The sequence below is a fragment of the Oreochromis niloticus genome, linkage group LG14, assembly GCF_001858045.2.
Source record: "Oreochromis niloticus isolate F11D_XX linkage group LG14, O_niloticus_UMD_NMBU, whole genome shotgun sequence".
Lineage (NCBI taxonomy): Eukaryota > Metazoa > Chordata > Actinopteri > Cichliformes > Cichlidae > Oreochromis > Oreochromis niloticus.
Window position 1 is genome coordinate 25,285,961 of NC_031979.2, and position 22,707 is coordinate 25,308,667.

The 22,707-nt window shown below is 40.2% G+C and overlaps 2 protein-coding genes across 5 annotated transcripts; both read left to right on the forward strand.

The window, feature by feature from the left end:
• The first annotated feature begins 1,238 nt into the window (after positions 1–1,238).
• On the forward strand, positions 1,239–5,131 carry LOC100709365 (extracellular calcium-sensing receptor). The gene is made up of 9 exons (XM_013277499.2): positions 1,239–1,381; positions 1,527–1,821; positions 1,957–2,043; positions 2,304–2,573; positions 2,653–2,850; positions 2,943–3,209; positions 3,498–3,725; positions 3,840–3,963; positions 4,218–5,131. The coding sequence occupies exons 1-9, from the start codon at positions 1,272–1,274 to the stop codon at positions 5,129–5,131; spliced, it is 2,493 nt and encodes an 830-aa protein (XP_013132953.2). The 5' UTR covers positions 1,239–1,271.
• A 7,275-nt stretch (positions 5,132–12,406) lies between these two features.
• On the forward strand, positions 12,407–22,228 carry LOC100709096 (extracellular calcium-sensing receptor). Of its 4 annotated transcripts, none has more exons than XM_019345164.2 (11): positions 12,945–13,070; positions 16,466–16,545; positions 17,434–17,597; positions 17,688–17,982; positions 18,118–18,204; positions 18,487–18,756; positions 18,836–19,033; positions 19,125–19,391; positions 19,680–19,907; positions 20,022–20,145; positions 20,400–22,228. In XM_019345164.2, exons 3-11 carry the CDS (start codon positions 17,488–17,490, stop codon positions 21,311–21,313), a joined length of 2,493 nt encoding a protein of 830 aa, XP_019200709.1. In that variant the 5' UTR covers positions 12,945–13,070; positions 16,466–16,545; positions 17,434–17,487; the 3' UTR covers positions 21,314–22,228. The 4 variants fall into 4 exon arrangements, with proteins under 4 accessions (XP_019200704.1, XP_019200709.1, XP_019200708.1 ...); XM_019345163.2 differs by lacking the exon at positions 12,945–13,070 and adding an exon at positions 13,752–13,943; XM_019345159.2 differs by having other exon boundaries at positions 12,407–13,070; positions 16,466–17,597.
• The last annotated feature ends 479 nt before the right edge of the window (positions 22,229–22,707 follow it).

Consider the following 22,707-nt stretch of genomic DNA (forward strand, 5'->3'; position numbering starts at 1 on the left):
TTGCCACGGAGAGGTGAATGCAGCAATCAAACCCCCAGGACCGGAGGCGCTATACTCTCACTGGTGGAGATAACTCGAGCACCTCTCTCTGCAACGCCGGAATAAAACAGAAACTGCCGCGCTGTAGCTGTCATATGATCTACTCGCTGGACAGAGAAGACAGGTGGTTTGAAAGAGGAGTGAAAGAAGCCATTTATGTCCACTGTGAGCGACCATCTTTGAACAGAGGCGGTGGCTTACGACACCAACTGTCTGCCATCTATAATCCAGTTTTGAGATCCCTTCCCAGACGCCTTAACACCCACTCACACCCTGAGCCATCTGACCTTAGGAAATCACATGATAGGGTGGGGCTAGGTTTCACAATGAGCTCACCCGAAACCCTGGCTGATTGTGACCCACACCCGTTTTCACACCTTGGCTCATGTGATTAGGTAGAGGATCATCAGGGGGTCCTTTGTCCCTCTTTGGGGGGATACTCCCACTGGGTTTAAATCTGGGACTCTCCACCATTTGTCTATTAGAACTGAAGAAGCTTCTCGGATGAGAGGTGAAACGTCTTCAAGCAACTTAAAGAAGTCTAGACGCTTTTCTTTCCAAGCTCCTTAGACATTTGATTAGATTATTTTGCATATGGGAATAGCAGTAAATGTAGTAGTAAATAAAGTTAATTTTTTATTTACTGAAAATCAGTATTTCATCATTTTCAAAATTCACTGTAGTGTGCATTTCCTTGGCAATGCAAGGAAGATTTTGTAAAGATCTGTTTCCACCTAAGCGCCACCTAAGTGATAGCCTCATATTTTCTTATGAACTGTAAATCATAGGTTTTATATAAGCAGTGACTGACATGTATTTCCAAAGAAATGCAGGTAAATTAAGAATAGTCTTTTGATTTTCAAAACAGTTTTTAAACATTAACCTTATTTATAAAATGTGTAATATTGCTAAGAGCTTCGATTTTTCACAATATCTGCTGATGTAGCACAATTATTATGAAATTTCTATTATGCCCGTCCCACATTGCTGTCCATGCCCTGGTGGGTGGTGTGGATAATCAAAAAGTGACGTAAGGGGTTGACATAGGCTTCTATATAAAATCAAGGAGCCATGAATACAAATATTGAAAAAATGAGGCAGTTATGGGGAGCTTTCTTGTCAGATATTTGCTTATGTGTTTCTGTCTGATAATGATTTTGTTGTCTTCCTTTTTGGAGTCTTCCTTTCCACCTTCATCCTGTAAATTGCAAAAGAAATTTAATCTCAATGGCATGCACAGGCCTGGAGATGTAATTCTGGGAGGGTTATTTGAAGTCCATTACAGTTCTGTATTCCCTGAGCGGACGTTCACCTCAGAGCCAGACCAGCCTAGCTGCCAAGGGTAAGTCTTATCCGTGTAGCTGACAAATATTCTCACATAATTATTATTATTATTTTATAATATTAATATTAATAATATTGATGATAATACTAATAATACTAATACTAATATTTAGTTGCTCTTTTTCATTATTTGTGTTTTTTAGCATTGACACCCCTGGATTCAGACATGCCATGACCATGGCCTTTGCTATTGATGAGATTAACAAGAATTCAAAGCTACTTCCTAATGTGACTCTGGGATACAGTCTTTATGACAACTGTGCTACACTTGATATTGGGTTTAGTGCAGCATTGTCATTAGCCAGTGGTCAAGAGGAGCAATTTAGGCTTCTGGAGAACTGTTCAGGGACCCCTTCAGTTGTGGGGATTGTGGGTGATCCTTTCTCCACATTTTCTATTGCTGCCTCAAGTGTTCTTGGTTTATTCAAGCTTCCTATTGTGAGTTTCCCAATTCTACTTATTTGTATGTTTCTGACATACTGTATTTTGATTGATCTAAATTGTTAAATAAAATTATCTGAAAGTCCCTTGCAACTTGCACAATTGGATTTCATAATTTATGTTTCTTGACAGGTGAGTTATTTTGCCACTTGCTCCTGTCTGAGTGATCGACAAAAGTTTCCATCCTTCTTTAGAACAATCCCAAGTGATGCTTTTCAGGTAGAAAGTTGCACAATAAGAATTAGGTGTTTATCTGATGTTAATTATTGACAGAAAACTTAGAAATAAGTCATACCAGTCAAAGAAATACTTTATTGGAATATTTTGTATATTTGCTTTGAACATTAAAATACATTGTATTTAGGTAAAAAGTGTTATCATGAGAAGTTAACTTTTTGATACTGGATATGAACAAGCAAATTTTCACAAAAAAAATATTTATACATGTACACTAAAAACTTCCATCTCTTTTCATGTAGGTCCGTGCTATGATTCAGATTCTAAAACACTTTGGCTGGACATGGGTAGGTCTGCTAGTCAGTGATGATGATTATGGACTTCATGTTTCCAGAACCTTCAAGTCAGACTTTCTTCAGTTAAGTGGAGGTTGTTTGGCCTACTCAGAGATTTTGCCTTGGGAAGATCATCCAAATGAATACAAGAAAATTGTGGATCTGATGGCCAGATCCACAGCTCGTGTTGTCATTGTGTTTGCACTTAAAATACACCTGATTCATCTCATGACAGAGGTTAGGGAAAATGTGACAAAACACGCTGCAGGTAATGTATTACAAATGAGTAAAAACATAACTGCAATGCAATCCACAGGTGGTGAAACAAAATGTGACAGGCTTGCAGTGGATTGCCAGTGAAGCTTGGACATTAGTTGGTGGACTCCATACCCCTGAATTTATGCCATTCCTTGGTGGAACACTAGGCATTGCCATCCGACGAGGAGAAATACCAGGCTTTAGAGACTACTTGTTAAAAATTAATCCTGAAGAACAGAACAGTGCAAACAACATGGTGAGTGGGTAACTTAATAAACTTCAAGTCAAATTTTCTGTTGGTTATTTTTGTTAACATGTGTTTGTTTCTCTGGTTGTTGTGCATTTTAGGTGAAACAGTTTTGGGAAGATACATTTCACTGTAGATTTTCAGCAAACTGGTTGGAAGCTGGTGGGACAGTTTGCACTGGAGAAGAAGAGCTTAGGAATGCTGAGACTGAACTTTTGGATGTGACTGAACTCAGGCCCGAGTATAATATTTATAAAGCTGTGTATGCTCTTGCACATGCCCTTGATGACATGCTGCACTGTGCTCCAGGGAGAGGACCTTTTATTGGGCACAGCTGTGCCACTTTGCAAAAATTAGAGCCATGGCAGGTTTGATGTCATTTTATACTGCAGTCATTTATATTATGCAAAAACACAAACAAACAAAAACTATTTTGTGAGATAACATTATTATGGAAGAAAGATAATTGTGTAGCAACTAATAATATAGTTTCATATCTCGCTGCTTTAACGAGACAATAGCAAGACGTTTCATTATTAATTAATGTATGATTGTACATTGATGAAGTAAGTAATAGACTTAATTCCAGGTTGCTCCAATAATTGGTGCATAAAAGAAGAAAAAAAATTATAAGCCTTTATCTATCACTTTTATAGCTGATGTATTACTTGGAAAAAGTCAACTTCACAACTCCATTTGGTGATCAAGTATTTTTTGATGAGAATGGTGATGCCTTACCTATCTATGATATCATGAACTGGCTGTGGCTCCCTGATGGAAGCACTAAAGTTCAGAATGTGGGTGAGGTTAAGAGGTCAGTTTTCAAAGGCGAAGAACTCACACTTGATGAAAACAAAATCTTCTGGAACTTTAAATCAAACGAGGTAATTTCTCCTATTTATAGCATTTGCTTTAATATAAAAGCAGTAATAAAGTACACAATATATGTATAACTGGTGTTGAATAACTTTTTAAAAAAAAATATTTTTCCCTTTAAGCCACCTACATCAGTTTGCAGTAAAAGCTGCCCTCCAGGAACACATATAGCAAGGAAGCGGGGAAAGCCTGTGTGTTGCTTTGACTGCATCCCTTGCTCTGAGGGAAAGATCAGCAATAACACTGGTTTGTATCATTTGACATTATAATGCATAAGATGTGCAATGTTACTTTATGTTTAGCAGTGCATAGTTCTATGGTGGCCTTTATTGACACCAAGCCAAAATGATTGCGAGAGTGGTTTCCAGTTACACATCAATGAAAATATTACTAGATGAAAATACTGACTGTCCATTTTATTGTACAAGACACTCATAATAGGACAAAACAGTGTGAAATGAAATGAAGAAAACAATGTCAATTCTTCCCATTTTTTTTAGACTCCTTAGAGTGCACCAGTTGTCCAGAGGACTTCTGGTCAAGCCCCCAGCGAGATCACTGTGTTCTTAAGAGAACAGAGTTCCTCTCCTACCATGAGCCCCTGGGAATATGCTTGACAACCACCTCACTGCTGGGCACATTTATCTGTACTGTTGTTTTAGGAATTTTCACATATCATCGCAGCACACCTATGGTGCGTGCAAACAATTCAGAATTGAGCTTTCTGCTTTTAGTATCACTTAAGCTGTGTTTCCTGTGTTCACTGTTATTCATCGGAAGACCCAGACTTTGGACATGCCAACTGAGACATGCAGCATTTGGGATCAGCTTTGTGCTGTGTGTCTCATGTATCTTGGTGAAAACGATGGTTGTTGTGGCTGTGTTCAAAGCCTCCAAGCCAGGAGGGGGAACCAATCTTAAGTGGTTTGGTGCTATACAGCAGAGAGGGACAGTTCTGGTTCTTACTTCCATTCAAGCTGCAATCTGCACTGCCTGGCTTGTCTCTTCCTCTCCAACTCCACATAAAAACACCCAATACCACAATGACAAAGTGGTGTATGAGTGTGCAGTTGGGTCTACAATTGGCTTTGGAGTATTACTGGGTTACATTGGCGTGCTGGCTATCCTTAGCTTTCTGCTAGCATTTCTAGCTAGGAATCTTCCAGACAACTTCAACGAGGCCAAATTCATCACATTCAGCATGTTGATCTTCTGTGCAGTGTGGGTGGCCTTTGTTCCTGCTTATGTAAATTCTCCTGGCAAATATGCAGATGCAGTAGAAGTATTTGCCATCTTGGCCTCAAGTTTTGGGCTATTGGTGTCACTGTTTGGACCCAAATGTTACATAATTCTGCTGAAACCAGAGAGGAACACAAAAAATGCAATCATGGGCCGAGAAACCACCAAGCCATAAAATATATATACAAATGGCCATGTTCCAATCACTTCCATGGCCACAGGTCATGGCCATTTGTGAAAGAACGTGTCTCTCTCAAGGTGTCACCGGTAGCGTGACTGGTTGCACAGGTTGCCACTTGTGCAACCAGTCCAGTCATTAAATTTTCTAGCTACTAGATATTCCACAGTCAGCTGTTAGTGGTATTATAACAAAGTGGACGTGACTGGAAATGATAACAAGTCAACTACAAAGTGGTAGGCCACATAAAATCAGAGAAGTTGAAGAGGTTGCCAGCTTTCTATAGAGTCAATGTCTATGTGTAAATGATGAGTTTCTCAATAGTTTCTCAATTTTTGTGCCTAACCCTAGCCATGTAGTTCCCATGTTTAAATATAACCAAATTATAGTGAAAATGACCTTGTGTAAAGACTGAAAAAGAAAAACAACTTATGGGGTCCAAGATGAGAAAGACATTGTGTTGATCCCATTTATATGTAAATACTCTATGACTGTTCATGAATGCTTTTAGAGTTGTTTCAGACAGTAGAAACAAACAACATTTATGATTCTTAAACTATAGAATTTGTAATTTAAATAAACAGTTTTCTTGTTTTCTTCATGAGTTTTTATTACTGGTGTTTTTCTTTGGTAGTCCTGAGAGGTTAAACACACTGCAACTTAAGAAAACGTCAGCAAATAGAAAAGTGCTGCAAAAGAACACAAAGCATAATTAAAGTAGAATAAAACACAACTGAAATAGAAAACAAAACACAATGCAAGTTTTTTTTTCTCAGAGATATTTTTATTAGATTGAAGCAACAAAGAAAAAGAGATAAATACAGAATTATTATACGACAAGCACGTAGTTTTCACAATGATTGTTTGAGTCCCTACCCATACCACACAGTAGCCCTATCCCTCAACACAGGTTAAAAAAACAAGACCAAAAGAAAACAACAACAACAAAAAACAAACACCACCACAAATACAAAAGGGCAAAACAGAACAAAATAAAACAAACACACCAATACATTTTTAAAAAAGAAAAGAAGAAACTACCACTGGTATTTCTAATTGCATAACGGATCTTTTCAAGGCTCAGATAGTACATAAGGTCCCTCAGCCATTGAGCATGGGTGGGTGATAGGTTTGTAGCTTAAACCTATTCGCTGGAACGTTCAAAACAATTCAACTACACAGCAAAGGCATTGAACACCAAGTAGGCAAAGTTCTTTGTGTTACTCATATATGAGGGAGAGAACCACGACAAGCGCCGTTCCTTCGCTTGACCCCAGTCGCTCTCGCCCGCTCCCCCGTAACACTGCTCTTTTATTAAGGTTACATGACTATACATAGGTTCATTAACATATGACGTCTACATACAAACAAAGAGTACCTTGCCTGTGCGTTGTGTAAGCATATGTGTGTGGGTGTGTGTGTGTGTGGGGTCAGAGTGTGACCCCATAAATGACTTCCCTAAACCTGCTGGTCTGGAAGTCCAGCAGTTCATCTAAACAAAAGGCACTTAGACTAAAACAGATATAGATACATTTATCCTACCATAAAACAATAAGAGAAGGTACGACCTCTCCCATGCTCCCAGGATGTGGGTGTGAATGCCAGAGCACTCTGGAATGCACCCAAAGTCTTTGCAGACTATTAAGGATCAAACCTCTACCAACATGACGTTGATTATACAACTCTAAGCATATATGAGTAGATATTTCTAAGCATAAATGACAATCAACAATACAAATCTAACAGTGGGCAAAGGAGCACCCCTCCATCTTAGTAGGATCGCACGTCTAGCCACAAGGGAGGCGAAAGAGAATGTGCAACGCTGTGACCAAGATATAATGTAGCATATATTTGCGGCCAAATAGTAATATCGCAAGTTAGGTGGTACCAGGCCTCCACGACTCGTGGATTTTTGGAGTTCAATTGTTCAATTGGGGGCGTTTATCTCTCCATATATAAGATGAAATAATTGAATCCAAGAAATCAAAGAAGGATTTGGGGATAAATACTGGTAACAACTGAAAGAGATAGAAAGGTAGAGAGAGGGGACGACTGTGCCAGGTACTGTTTTGTATTATTTAATAGAGGAAGGAGGTTCGCTTTGAAGAGACAGTTATGCTTCCTTGTAACTGTTACACCTAGATATGTAAATTGATTTCCTGCTATCTTAAAGGGGAGGGTAGTATAGCCATACACTGGTGCTCCTCGAGCCACAAGAAACAACTCACTTTTATATAGGTTGAGCTTATATCCTGAAAACTGACCAAAATGGCTGTATGGATAGCATTGCAGGTATAGATATTTTGGGGTTTGAAATAACATCTGTACTCCTCTTTCTGGGATGATCAGGAAGAGGAGTACAGAAGTCTGGTGAGGAACTTCGTCAGATGGAGTCACACAAACCACCTGCAACTCAACACCTCAAAGACCAAGGAACTGGTTGTGGACTTCGGGAGGTCCAGAGCAGCTCCACTGCCGGTTCAGATAGAGGGAGAGGAGGTGGAGGTGGTCAACACATACAAGTACCTCGGGCTGTGGGTGGACAACAAGCTGGACTGGTCATGCAACACGCAGCACCTGTATAAAAAAGGCCAAAGCCGACTGTACTTCCTCAGGAGGCTGAGGTCTTTTAACATCTGCAGGAAGCTCCTGAGGATGTTTTACCAGTCGGCGGTTGCTGGAGTACTTTTCTATGCTGTGGTGTGCTGGGGGAGCAGCACAGCAAAGAAGGACTCATCCAGGCTGGAAAAACTGATCAGGAAGGCTGGCTCTGTGGTTGGCATGAAGCTGGACACTCTGGTGACAGTGGCAGAGAAAAGGACACTAAAGAAATTGCTGGACATTATGGACAATGCTGGGCATCCTCTGCACAAGGCCATAAACAACCAGAGGAGTCTGTTCAGTGACAGGTTGCTTCTCCCAAAGTCAAGAACCAACAGACTTAAAAACTCCTTTGTCCCATACGCCATCAAAGTGTTTAACTCCTCTCTGGAGGGGAGAGGGAGGGGAAACAGGAGGACAAAGGAGGGGGGGACAATTAAGCTGTAGTGCCTTTTCACTGTGCAATACTTTTTGTTAATATCCAACGGTGCAATAGACTCACAATACTTAAAATGTGCAATTCCCTTGTATTCTTATTCCTATTTATTATGTGTGCCTATGCCAAGAGGCACACATATTACTATTCCTCGGATTTATTATTATTATTATTATTATTATTCTCCAGTTTCCGCCTGAAATTTTGCAGCGAAACTCGCCCCGCAGTTTTGTCGTTGAAGGGAAGTTATGAACTGTTTCTGAGAGAAATAAACACCAAGCTCCTTTTTTTATTTAGCTGACAGCTGGTAACTGTGCAGGGGCGGATCTAGCAAAGCTTTTGCCAGGGGGCCAGGTAGGGCATTAACAGAGAAAGGTGGACACAAAGATATACTTTTCTTTCTTACTCTCATACAGGGAGTGCAGAATTATTAGGCAAGTTGTATTTTTGAGGAATAATTTTATTATTGAACAACAACCATGTTCTCAATGAACCCAAAAAACACATTAATATCAAAGCTGAATGTTTTTGGAAGTAGTTTTTAGTTTGTTTTTAGTTTTAGCTATTTTAGGGGGATATCTGTGTGTGCAGGTGACTATTACTGTGCATAATTATTAGGCAACTTAACAAAAAACAAATATATACCCATTTCAATTATTTATTTTTACCAGTGAAACCAATATAACATCTCCACATTCACAAATATACATTTCTGACATTCAAAAACAAAACAAAAACAAATCAGCGACCAATATAGCCACCTTTCTTTGCAAGGACACTCAAAAGCCTGCCATCCATGGATTCTGTGTTTTGATCTGTTCACCATCAACATTGCGTGCAGCAGCAACCACAGCCTCCCAGACACTGTTCAGAGAGGTGTACTGTTTTCCCTCCTTGTAAATCTCACATTTGATGATGGACCACAGGTTCTCAATGGGGTTCAGATCAGGTGAACAAGGAGGCCATGTCATTAGTTTTTCTTCTTTTATACCCTTTCTTGCCAGCCACGCTGTGGAGTACTTGGACGCGTGTGATGGAGCATTGTCCTGCATGAAAATCATGTTTTTCTTGAAGGATGCAGACTTCTTCCTTTACCACTGCTTGAAGAAGGTGTCTTCCAGAAACTGGCAGTAGGACTGGGAGTTGAGCTTGACGCCATCCTCAACCCAAAAAGGCCCCACAAGCTTACCTTTGATGATACCAGCCCAAACCAGTACTCCACCTCCACCTTGCTGGCGTCTGAGTCGGACTGGAGCTCTCTGCCCTTTACCAATCCAGCCACGGGCCCATCCATCTGGCCCATCAAGACTCACTCTCATTTCATCAGTCCATAAAACCTTAGAAAAATCAGTCTTGAGATATTTCTTGGACCAGTCTTGACGTTTCAGCTTGTGTGTCTTGTTCAGTGGTGGTCGTCTTTCAGCCTTTCTTACCTTGGCCGTGTCTCTGAGTATTGCACACCTTGTGCTTTTGGGCACTCCAGTGATGTTGCAGCTCTGAAATATGGCCAAACTGGTGGCAAGTGGCATCTTGGCAGCTGCACGCTTGACTTTTCTCAGTTCATGGGCAGTTATTTTGCGCCTTGGTTTTTCCACACGCTTCTTGCGACCCTGTTGACTATTTTGAATGAAACGCTTGATTGTTCGATGATCACGCTTCAGAAGCTTTGCAATTTTAAGACTGCTGCATCCCTCTGCAAGATATCTCACTATTTTTGACTTTTCTGAGCCTGTCAAGTCCTTCTTTTGACCCATTTTGCCAAAGGAAAGGAAGTTGCCTAATAATTATGCACACCTGATATAGGGTGTTGATGTCATTAGACCACACCCTTTCTCATTACAGAGATGCACATCACCTAATATGCTTAATTGGTAGTAGGCTTTCGAGCCTATACAGCTTGGAGTAAGACAACATGCATGAAGAGGATGATGTGGACAAAATACTGATTTGCCTAATAATTCTGCACTCCCTGTAAACACCAAGCTCCTTTTTTTGTGTAGCTGACAGCTGGTAACTGTGCAGGGGCGGATCTAGCAAAGCTTTTGCCAGGGGGCCAGGTAGGGCATTAACAGGGAAAGGGGGACACAAAGATATACTTTTCTTTCTTGCTCTCATATAAAATATTTAGCTTTTTATTAAATAGTTATCTGCATCTTACAACCACAGTTTGTATAATAATACACAAGATTGGCTGTAGACCATTGTTAATCATTCAGAACACTGTGTAAAAATAACAAAAAACAAAAAGTGAATGCAAAAGTGCATAAATATTTATTTTACGTGTTTGATGTGTGTGGCGGGGCGTGGTCTGCAGTGCCGCTGCAGGGGAGGTGGACCCACCTGAGCGGCACCTGCAATCACGCCTCTCGGGTGTAGTCTGTGCTCTCTCGGCTGTTTTTTGGGTGTGTGTCGGGCTGTGAGTTGAAAAGCTACAGCCGGCTGTTTGGGTACCGCAACCATGTGTTAATAGTGGTCCATAACGTAATGCTTCAAAGCGTGTTCATGCAAACATTGTCGGATCTGCCGTGGTACAATGGGACTTCTGCTCATGAACCTGTGTGCACAGCGTCTGCAAATCGGCGCTGTACGAAGTAACTTCATCTTTACACAAAACTGTAAGCTGTTATCTGTGAAGCGTGAGCGGTGTTTGTTTTTACCATAGTTCATGGTGGAGAATGGCTGCTCTTCTGAGTTTTGCTCTCTGTAGCTGTATGAATGGCAAACTACACTGAATAGCAGCGGCATAGGCACACATAAAATTTCTTCTGAAATTTTCGCTTTCTAGTTCTGTTTATCCCTTTTGTATACTCTGTATTTATATATGTATCTGTATTTATATATGTGTATATATGGTATATTTCTGCTCACATTCTTTAACTTCTGTCGGTGCTGTGCTATTGGAAACCGAATTTCCTGGAGGAACCCACCCGAGAGATTAGTAAAGTTTTATCTAATATAATCTAAAGATTAAAAGGTCATCTGCATACAGGGACACTTTGTGTTCAACTCCTTTCCTCCAGATCCCATTGATCTCCCCACAGCTGTGGAGTGCGATGGTAAGTGGCTCTATAGCCAGATTGAAAAGAAGAGGTCTTAAAGGGCATCCCTGACGGTTTCCTCATTGGAGGTTAATGCAAGTGCTTTTGGGGGGACAGTAATATGACAGAACAACTGCAGAAGTGACAGGATTCAAAACATTTGAAGGATTATGCTGAGACATGCTTTAAAAAAGTAGATAATTCTTTGGTTTGAGGGAAAGAAAGAGTCACTGCAACATTCAATTTAATTTCATGATTCACACAATACCGCAAAGACATTTTTGCTATTAGGCATTTACTATTAGCTTCTCAATTCAGCAGCTAGTCTATCACGTTATTGTCTTCTCAAAGTTCCGTTGTGTTTTGTCACTTTTTTAGTATTGTATTTTTTTTTAGCTTTTGCTACCATATTTTCCGCACTATAAAGCACAGTTAAAATCCTTTAATTTTCTCAAAAATCGACAGTGCGCCTTATAATCCAGTGTGCCTTATGTATGAATTCTGGTTGTACTTGGACCTTGAACCAATTTTATGTGGTACACGGTGCTCAAAAATCTGTCAAAAAATGTTATGTACAACTTCGGTAAGCTACGAAGCTGCACCACTTGATGGATTGTTGGAGCATTACGGCTAACATAGTCAGGAGCCTCGCAGACTCTGAGTAATCTGGGTCCAAAACTCTGTCCGCTTCAGGTCCCAAAGTCAAACAAACACCGTGGCTTCACTGAGAGTTAAAAACTGTCTAAATTCTTTCCTCTTTAATAAAATGAGCAGTGTTGCTGCTTTACAAGTGTAACAATTAAGTTTAACATACAGGCATCCATGAAAGCAGAATTTATTAAATTTAACGGAGTTAGAAGTTAGCAGGAAGTTAGCTCGCTAGTTTCCACCTATTCATTATATACCATGTGCTGACTGAGAGATTTCTGAAAAAATTAAAAGGTACAGCTCTGCTATCACTTCAAACATAAATGAAGACAGAAACCTAAACAGCTGTGACGTTTCCCATATGGAAAAGATATATATAAATCTTATAAAGTTTGTATCTGTCTTGTGTGAAACTTGTATGAAAAGCCTACAAGAGTGAAAACAGATATAAGATCCCTTGAAAAATCATATAAATGAAACTTGTGTAATACTCTGATAAATATCAGTGGTATTTGTTTGTTTTTCATGGGAATAAGTTAAAGATAAAATTACAGTTCATGGTGAAGCTAAAACTTGCATAAATATTTGATATAAATAAATGTATTAAAATGCATAAATAGTTGTGTTTAAAATCAGTTACTTTAAAACATAATTTCATGGAATGTGAATGTCTTTAAAAAGAGAAGAGGTTTAAAAATTATTTTCTTACGCTACGTTACGTGAGTTCATGACCTTGAGTTTTTTTCACTTCCGGGAGAAGACTCGAGAACAAGAGAGGAGAAAAGGAGTAATGTGCAAATGGCGTAGACAGAGCAAAGACTCCGGGACTGCGTATGTCGCCAATGTTGAAGTTGTTCGGCAACAACAAAACAACAGACTGTGGACTTTCCGGTAACTATTCGGAGCGTTTGAGTTGGACTTTCCGTATCCATTTGTGCTGGGTGAACACGAGGCAAGTTTGGTTACGTTAGCTAGCCGGAGCTAGGCTAACGCCACGGTCCTTGCTGAAGGAGATACCGCCTGAACGGACAGAAGGAGTTTTGAGAGTCGTCTCGGGTGAGAGTCGTCTCGGGAGAGAGTCGTTGACGGAGGACGATTCGCTACTACCGAGGGAACCGGAGATTCGTTGCTCGCTGCTGCGAGCGGAGACGGTTGCTACCGCAACGAGCGAGTGATTCATCGGATGCGGCCAAGACTTCACGGATACACGGAGGTATCGTTATTAAAAAGAACTCCAACTAAAGCGCGCCAACAAAAATAGACTAAGAGTGCACTCAAAATAAAATTAGACAGTTTGAGAAAAGAAAGACTAAAACCTATCCCCCGGGGTTCTATTTTATTTTCTATATTCGTTCTCCTTCATAAAAAAAAAAGGGTTTGAATGTGAAGTTCCTGCAAATGTTTAATACATTTTCTAAAACTGAGATCTTGTGTTGGTTTTATTGCATGGTGTTTGATCATTTAAGTATTCAGATACATAAGCGTTTACAGGCCAAGTGTATTTCCCATAGCCTCCAACTGATTATTTAGACGCGAGAATCATACGATACCCTAGACTGATATTTACTTTTTGAGATGTATCTTTTATCACAGAATGTTTAACCAGGGTTAAGACTTCACCCGAAGGCATAAGGTGGGTTTTGTTACACGAGCCGGTGGTAAAAGTGTTACACTTGTATGTTTTGGATACTTACTAAAACAATATATGAAAGTAATGAAAAAGTGGCCACTTTCATGAGTAAATCATATAAGCCTTATATGATTCACTATATGAAGTAGGCCAAATCTTATGCAAGTCTTTTATAAGTTTTTACTATTTCTTTTCCATATGGGTTGTAGGGTTACTGAAGTTGGGCTAGCTGGTATAATAATGTGCTACGTGATCGCTAGCGACACAGCTATGTTAGCATAACATAAACACAGTGAAGCTGGAGGATGAATGATAACCTATTTTTTTTTCCACTCGATAAAAATTAACGTGAGGGTTCCCAATGGTTAGGGACTAATGCTATCGCATGGCAGGATGCTGGAAACGGACCAAACTTCAGTCAGGAGAAAAACTGAGATAATCCATCCACAATACGAGGTTAGTCATTAATATACTGCAACAACATGGGAATAGAGCAGCTGTGAGAGAATTAAACATTAATGAATCAATGGTACGGAAGTGGAGGAAGCAAGAAGAATGAGTTGAGTAAAGTTTGACTTATCTGACTGTTTTGTTTCGCTTAATGCGCCTTATTATCCAGTGCGCCGCAGCATGTTTTTTTTTTTGCAGCATTTTCCTAATTGCTGGTGTTTTCTTAATTTGCAGTGCATTTACCTTTCAGGGCCACCAAAGAATTTTTCTTTTCTTTTTTTCAATGTTTAGGGATATGAGTAGAATTGAAGTTAGCAGAATAATTTTTTTTTTTCATATATTTCAAACTCTCCAAAATGCAATCAGGCAAATAACATTAAAGAATAACAATAAAAAGAAGAACAAATACAACAAAAGTGATAACAATAATTTAATCACTAATGTAACATTAATGTAATTCTTAAAACATTTCTACAAAGCCAATATACTGGTTCTTCTTCAGGGAGGAAGCAATAACCCAGTATATGTTATGGTTACAAAAACGAAGAATGTAAATATAAAGCAACAGTAATGCTAATACCTATTCACTCATTTGAAAACAGTGCATGCCCCTATCTTCTACCACTAATAGTGGTCTACAGTCCAGAGCAATCCGTTTTGCGAAAGAATTTGTAAGTTTGTCCGATGTTGACCTACTAATTTTGGTCCTGAAGCCAGTCATTTCACCAAGTTTAGGCTGCTGGTACTCGAACTGCTAGTGCTAACAGCTCCCACAGCTTCTGTGCTCACTGCAACATGTTTTGCATTTAGATTGTACCATATGGTTGAAGTGCTTCAGTGGTATGGAAAATCCTTTTTTCACAGTTTGCACAAAACCACGTTTTTATTATGGCTTCCGTCAGGTAGTCTTTCGAAATGAAATGTGCCTCCGATCAGTCCTAGCAACGCGCTTCTTCTGATTCTTCCATTTTTGTAGCTGTGTGCAGCAGTGTAATCGGTATACAAGGAAATCATGCATTGACAAACGTTCCCCTTTTCTTGCAATGCAAAGTGCAAGTAAATGTGTGTGTGTGTTTTTTTTTTTTTTTTTTTTAATGGATCCAAGCCCACTGTGTTCGTGTTAAGGCACAAGAAACAGTTAGCTCAGGCTCAGTGAGCTTAGAAACTATCAACCATGTGTCAATGAATCTGAGTCAGGAAATACTGAAGTGGTGGACCCAGAGTCGGTGGACCCAGAGTCGGTGCTCTCAGGTCCACTGTCAGCAACTGCCACCTCCCTCTCTGCTCAGTCATCAATTCTGTTACCAGTGCAGTCATATGCTCAGCTTCTTGCTCAGCCAGAAGACTCTGCATCAGCTGGGTCACCTTTTGTTCCAGCTGGAGGCTCAGGGGAGTCAGTCCAGCATCCTGCCTCATCACCTGGCAATTCGGGTGGTCCTGTTTTGCCTCAGCCATAGGCCTCCACATCAGCTCAAGCGTCTGCAGCTGCTACACCACCATCCTCATCACCTACCATAGCCACGCCATCCTCTGCTCACATCCCCACGGCTTCTACTCTTCAGTCAGACCCTGCCATGTCTCAACCCTAGTAGGAGGTCTGTGCACTAGAAGGACCCACTCTGCCCGAGTTGGGAGTCTGCGTGCTGGAGGGACCTGCTCTGCCCGAGTCGGAGCTTGCCGTGCTGCCTGGACCCACTCAGTCCGAGCCGGAGGTCAGCGCGCCCATGGGACCTGCTCAGTCCATGCCGGAGATCAGCATGCTGGGGGTCTGCGAGCCGCCCACACCTGCACCTGAGGACGTCATGCCACCAGACGTGCTTTGTCTGACCCTACATGCCGTCCATGTCCAGCACACCTACATGTCACGGATCGTTTGCCATGCTACGTCATTCCCCACCAGAGCTACTACGGCACCGGCCACTTGAACTGCTTCTCTCTCACCCGACCCATGGCAGGCCGCCTGAGCTGCAACGCCATCGCCACCGGACCCGTGGCATGCCACCTGAACTGTTTCACTACAGTTGCCGCCCACCAGGCTGGCCACCAGAACTGTCTCGCTACTGCTGCTGAACCCACGGCAGGCTGCATGAGGGATCTTGCCAGCATTGCCACCCTGCTATGTGCCCATCGCAGGAGTCGCAGTTGGGCCTATGAACGTCTGGTCCACCCGTTAAAGGGGGACAGAGGACCTAGAGAGGGAAAAGAAGCGTGACAACTAAGAGAACTGACACCTAGTGGGTATAAAGATAGCAATCTGTGGCTAGATTGACTAATTTAAAATACAAAAGACCAAAAGGTGTTAGACTGTGTGGCGTGCGCAGCCGTCCGCCCACACGTATTCACTGAACCTGGTCCTCTCTATCCCATTGATACATGGGGACTTGGTTGTATGTTTAAACTAACCAGAAGTGCTGTCTCTACAGGAAACTGCTCCACTTTGGCCAGTCAATTCCAACAAATTGACAACAAAACAGGTCCAGGACTTTTCATCCCGAGAAAACCTAACTATACTTGTTTTAATTTTACAGTAAGCAATCAGGGAACCGACAAGCATGACGCAGATGTTGACTCTGACTGGTGCGCTGTAACATATCCGGCCAGAGGAAAGGTAAATCGAGAAAACTGCACCTACATAGGCCTGTGGGCGCTTGCAGGTTTATACTACTATTGCGGTGAGTACAAACTATACGTCAGAATCCCTAGCGGGACTTCTGGCCTGTTTGCCATGGTATGTGTCGGGGCACCTTTAGTTTTAGTGGGTGAAAAATGGGTGCGACTGGGTAAACCCGGCATTGCCCAATTAACAGCAAGGTGCAGACGCCATGTTTCGAGGAAGCGCTCGACAGGCTCATTTGACCTTTCTGTGGGTTCACCAACGTATATAGATGCTATTGGAGAAGTAGGGCAAGGTCGCAGCCATGCCAGAGCTGAGAAAGATGTGTTGCAGTTAATACACAATAAACTCTACTGAATTCCCTTTGAAACACTGTTGTTTAGACTAGAGTGGGAAAGCTTCTAATTAAATTAAAGATTCGTGGCAACGTGTCATGCAGGACACAGCTCCCTTTTAGAAGTATTGTGTAGGAGAATAAAGTGTGAAATGGTGTTTTGTCTTCCATCGGAAGCCTATGAGGAATCAAAAGAACCTGGTGAAGTGTTGATAATTAACAGTTACTGGAATCCAAAGCAACAGTTTTTGAACATTAACCTTTTTTACAAAATGTGTAATATTGCTAAGAGCTTGGATTTTTCACAATATCTGCTGATGTAGCACAGTTGTTATGAAACGTCTATTATGCCCGTCCCACATTACTGTCCATGCCCTGGTGGGTGTGGATCAAAAAGTGATGAAAGGGGTTGGCATAGGCTTCTATATAAAATCAAGGAGCCATGAATACAAATAAAAAAGAATGAGGCAGTTATGGGGAGCTTTCTTGTCAGATATTTGCTTATGTTTATCTGTCTGATAATGATTTTGTTGTCTTCCTTTTTGGAGTCTTCCTTTCCACCTTCATCCTGTAAATTGCAAAAGACATTTAATCTCAATGGCATGCACAAGCCTGGGGATGTAATTCTGGGAGGGTTATTTGAAGTCCATTACAGTTCTGTATTCCCTAAGCGGACATTCACCTCAGAGCCAGACCAGCCTAGCTGCCATGGGTAAGTCTCAGCCGTGTAGCTGACAAAATTCTCTCATTACTATTATTGCTAAGAATTTAGTTGCTCTTTTTCATTTTTTGTGTATTTTAGATTTGACACCCCTGGATTCAGACATGCCATGACCATGGCCTTTGCTATTGATGAGATTAACAAGAATTCAAAGCTACTTCCTAATGTGACTCTGGGATACAGTCTTTATGACAACTGTGCTACACTTGATATTGGGTTTAGTGCAGCATTGTCATTAGCCAGTGGTCAAGAGGAGCAATTTAGGCTTCTGGAGAACTGTTCAGGGACCCCTTCAGTTGTGGGAATTGTGGGTGATCCTTTCTCCACATTTTCTATTGCTGCCTCAAGTGTTCTTGGTTTATTCAAGCTTCCTATTGTGAGTTTCCCAATTCTAATGATTTGTGTGCTTCTGACATACTGTATTTTGATTGATCTAAATTATTAATTAAAATTATCTGAAAGTCCCTTTCAACTTACATAACTGGATTTCATAATATATGTTTCTTGACAGGTGAGTTATTTTGCCACTTGCTCCTGTCTGAGTGATCGACAGAGGTTTCCATCCTTCTTTAGAACAATCCCAAGTGATGCTTTTCAGGTAGAAAATTTCACAATAAGAATTAGGTGTTTATCTGATGTTAATTATTGACAGAAAACTTAGACATAAGTCATACCAGTCAAAGAAATACTTTTCGCAAAATTTTAATTAAAATACAATGTATTTAGGTTAAAAGTGTTATCATGAGAAGTTAACTTTTATTTAATGTTATTTTTTAAACTTTCATTAAATTAACTTTTTGATATTAGATATGAACAAGCAAATTTTCACTAAAAAATATTTATGCATGTACACTAAAAACTTCCATCTCTTTTCATGTAGGTCCGTGCTATGATTCAGATTCTAAAACACTTTGGCTGGACATGGGTAGGTCTGCTAGTCAGTGATGATGATTATGGACTCCATGTTTCCAGAACCTTCAAGTCAGACTTTCTTCAGTTAAGTGGAGGTTGTTTGGCCTACTCAGAGATTTTGCCTTGGGAAGATCATCCAAATGAATACAAGAAAATTGTGGATCTGATGGCCAGATCCACAGCTCGTGTTGTCATTGTATTTGCACATCAAATACACCTGATTCATCTCATGACAGAGGTTAGGGAAAATGTGACAAAACACGCTGCAGGTAATGTATTACAAATGAGTAAAAACATAACTGCAATGCAATCCACAGGTGGTGAAACAAAATGTGACAGGCTTGCAGTGGATTGCCAGTGAAGCTTGGACATTAGTTGGTGGACTCCATACCCCTGAATTTATGCCATTCCTTGGTGGAACACTAGGCATTGCCATCCGACGAGGAGAAATACCAGGCTTTAGAGACTACTTGTTAAAAATTAATCCTGAAGAACAGAACAGTGAAAACAACATGGTGAGAGAGTAACTTTAAAAACTTCAAGTCAAATTTTTGTTGTTTATTTTTGTTAACATGTGTTTGTTTCTCTGGTTGTTGTGCATTTTAGGTGAAGCAGTTTTGGGAAGATACATTTCACTGTAGATTTTTAGCAGACTGGTTGGAAGATGGTGGGACAGTTTGCACTGGAGAAGAAGAGCTTAGGAATGCCGAGACTGAACTTTTGGATGTGACTGAACTCAGGCCCGAGTATAATATTTATAAAGCTGTGTATGCTCTTGCACATGCCCTTGATGACATGCTGCACTGTGTTCCAGGGAGAGGACCTTTTATTGGGCACAGCTGTGCTACTTTGCAAAAATTAGAGCCATGGCAGGTTTGATGTCATTTTATACTCCAGTCACTTGTATTTTACAAAAACACAAACAAACAAAAACTATTTTGTGAGATAACATTATTATGGAAGAAAGATAATTGTGTAGCAACTAATAATATAGTTTCATATCTCGCCGCTTTAAAGAGACAATAGCAAGACGTTTCATTATTAATTAATGTATGATTGTACATTGATGAACTAAGTAAAAGACTTAATTCCAGGTTGCTCCAATAATTGGTGCATAAAAGAAGAAAAAAAATTATAAGCCTTTATCTATCACTTTTATAGCTGATGTATTACTTGGAAAAAGTCAACTTCACAACTCCATTTGGTGATCAAGTATTTTTTGATGAGAATGGTGATGCCTTACCTATCTATGATATCATGAACTGGCTGTGGCTCCCTGATGGAAGCACTAAAGTTCAGAATGTGGGTGAGGTTAAGAGGTCAGTTTTCAAAGGTGAAGAACTCACACTTGATGAAAACAAAATCTTCTGGAACTTTAAATCAAACGAGGTAATTTCTCCTATTTATAGCATTTGCTTTAATATAAAAGCAGTAATAAAGTACACAATATATGTATAACTGGTGTTGAATAACTTTTTAAAAACAATTATTTTTCCCTTTAAGCCACCTACATCAGTTTGCAGTAAAAGCTGCCCTCCAGGAACACATATAGCAAGGAAGCGGGGAAAGCCTGTGTGTTGCTTTGACTGCATCCCTTGCTCTGAGGGAAAGATCAGCAATAACACTGGTTTGTATCATTTGACATTATAATGCATAAGATGTGCAATGTTACTTTATGTTTAGCAGTGCATAGTTCTATGGTGGCCTTTATTGACACCAAGCCAAAATGATTGCGAGAGTGGTTTCCAGTTACACATCAATGAAAATATTACTAGATGAAAATACTGACTGTCCATTTTATTGTACAAGACACTCATAATAGGACAAAACAGTGTGAAACGAAATGAAGAAAACAATGTCAATTCTTCCCATTTTTTTTAGACTCCTTAGAGTGCACCAGTTGTCCAGAGGACTTCTGGTCAAGCCCCCAGCGAGATCACTGTGTTCTTAAGAGAACAGAGTTCCTCTCCTACCATGAGCCCCTGGGAATATGCTTGACAACCACCTCACTGCTGGGCACATTTATCTGTACTGTTGTTTTAGGAATTTTCACATATCATCGCAGCACACCTATGGTGCGTGCAAACAATTCAGAATTGAGCTTTCTGCTTTTAGTGTCACTTAAGCTGTGTTTCCTGTGTTCACTGTTATTCATCGGAAGACCCAGACTTTGGACATGCCAACTGAGACATGCAGCATTTGGGATCAGCTTTGTGCTGTGTGTCTCATGTATCCTGGTGAAAACGATGGTTGTTCTGGCTGTGTTCAAAGCCTCCAAGCCAGGAGGGGGAACCAATCTTAAGTGGTTTGGCGCTATACAGCAGAGAGGAGCAGTTCTGGTTCTTACTTCCATTCAAGCTGCAATCTGCACTGCCTGGCTTGTCTCTTCCTCTCCAACTCCACATAAAAACACCCAATACCACAATGACAAGATAGTGTATGAGTGTGCAATTGGGTCTACAATTGGCTTTGCAGTGTTACTGGGTTACATTGGCGTGCTGGCTATCCTTAGCTTTCTGCTAGCATTTCTAGCTAGGAATCTTCCAGACAACTTCAACGAGGCCAAATTCATCACATTCAGCATGCTGATCTTCTGTGCAGTGTGGGTGGCCTTTGTGCCTGCTTATGTAAATTCTCCTGGCAAATATGCAGATGCAGTAGAAGTATTTGCCATCTTGGCCTCAAGTTTTGGGCTATTGGTGGCACTGTTTGGACCCAAATGTTACATAATTCTGCTGAAACCAGAGAGGAACACAAAAAATGCAATTATGGGCCGAGAAACCACCAAGCCATAAAAACAACATCTGTAGTATATTGAGTAAAAATATATTCATATTAATGCAGCCATAATTTGTCCTTTTAAATGTTTTCATACAATTTTACACATTAGTATTGTTTTCATCGGATTTGCTTTTACTGCACACAATACATTTAGAAAAACATATAATAATTAACTCCTTATTTGTTTGTCATTCTCTTTGGGAGTCATTACAGTCTCAAAGTCCTTATAGTAGCTTTTCCATAGTCCAACATGTTGCCAAGAAAAATTATAACTAAAATTTCCCTTTATTTGTACTATAACAAGTACCCATGCATAGCTCCCACATCATTGAAAACATCTCTGAATATCTGTCAGTGCACAACATTACTGGTGCTGTGTGTCAATTTTGGCTGCTGCTTAGCTTTTTATGTAAACATCTGCCATCTTCATGGTCAGAAAGAAGTGCAGTAACCTCTTGTTTAATGTCTCTGATGGTATTATAATAGTTAACTGGTTGAATACTTCACAGCTTTTATCAAGCAAACTTATTATGGTCTACAGCAGGGGTGTCGAACTCCAGGCCTCGAGGGCCGGTGTCCTGCAGGTTTTAGATATCACCCTGGGTCAACACACCTGATTCCTCTGGAGAATTTCAAGACATGTTGAGGAGGTAATTTAGCCATTTAAATCAGCTGTGTTGGATCAAGGACACATCTAAAACCTGCAGGACACCGGCCCTTGAGGCCTGGAGCTTGACACCTGTGGTCTACAGCAATATATACTGATATAGATGACAGATATATATCTGTCAGTATGGCCTTTTCAAAGAAGAGAACCTATTGTCACAGAATTCACATATGCTTTGATTTTAGAAAAAGATGACTATATCAAAACGTTACTCCTTTTCACCATTTTAAATGTACATTTTCAACAATGAAAAATGTTAATATTAAATGAGGACATCTCAACTTGAATCATTCCATTGCCACAAGAATGGGTTTTACTTAGAATAACCCATTTCTTTCTTAAAACAAGGTTAGCAAGAGCACTCAGAGAGCACAACTTTCCGTGAAGGCCAAGGTCTATACTAAAAGTTTGTTTTATGTTGTTTTTATTATGCTGGTGTCTGACCTTTGACCTATGATTTGAAGCATTACATATTAAATGGTTTAATTTCTTTACCACAGAACTGGCTGGTTGGTATATTTGCCTTGTATAGGCTGTAAAACTTGATATTTTAAGATATATTCATGCAGTGGGTAATTTTAAGACTTTGTGCCATCATTGTGATGCATTGGGTGTTGTATTTAAAAAAGTGTGTTGTGAAGCTCTCAAGTTTTTTTTTTTTATCTGTGAAAAAAATTTCAAGAACCTCAATACTGTTTTCTTGAAAGTTTTTTCAAGGTCAATTCTATCCTTGGGTTCTAA

Bases quoted from the DNA above. Each gene is read 5' to 3' on its own strand.
- LOC100709365 (XM_013277499.2), top strand. From the start codon at position 1,272: ATGCACAGGCCTGGAGATGTAATTCTGGGAGGGTTATTTGAAGTCCAT. The intron at 1,382-1,526 runs GTAAGTCTTATC...TGTGTTTTTTAG, and splicing joins GACCAGCCTAGCTGCCAAGG to CATTGACACCCCTGGATTCA. The intron at 2,044-2,303 runs GTAGAAAGTTGC...CTTTTCATGTAG, and splicing joins TCCCAAGTGATGCTTTTCAG to GTCCGTGCTATGATTCAGAT.
- LOC100709096 (XM_019345159.2), top strand. From the start codon at position 17,359: ATGGGGAGCTTTCTTGTCAGATATTTGCTTATGTTTATCTGTCTGATA. The intron at 17,598-17,687 runs GTAAGTCTCAGC...TGTGTATTTTAG, and splicing joins GACCAGCCTAGCTGCCATGG to ATTTGACACCCCTGGATTCA. The intron at 19,034-19,124 runs GTGAGAGAGTAA...TGTGCATTTTAG, and splicing joins AGAACAGTGAAAACAACATG to GTGAAGCAGTTTTGGGAAGA.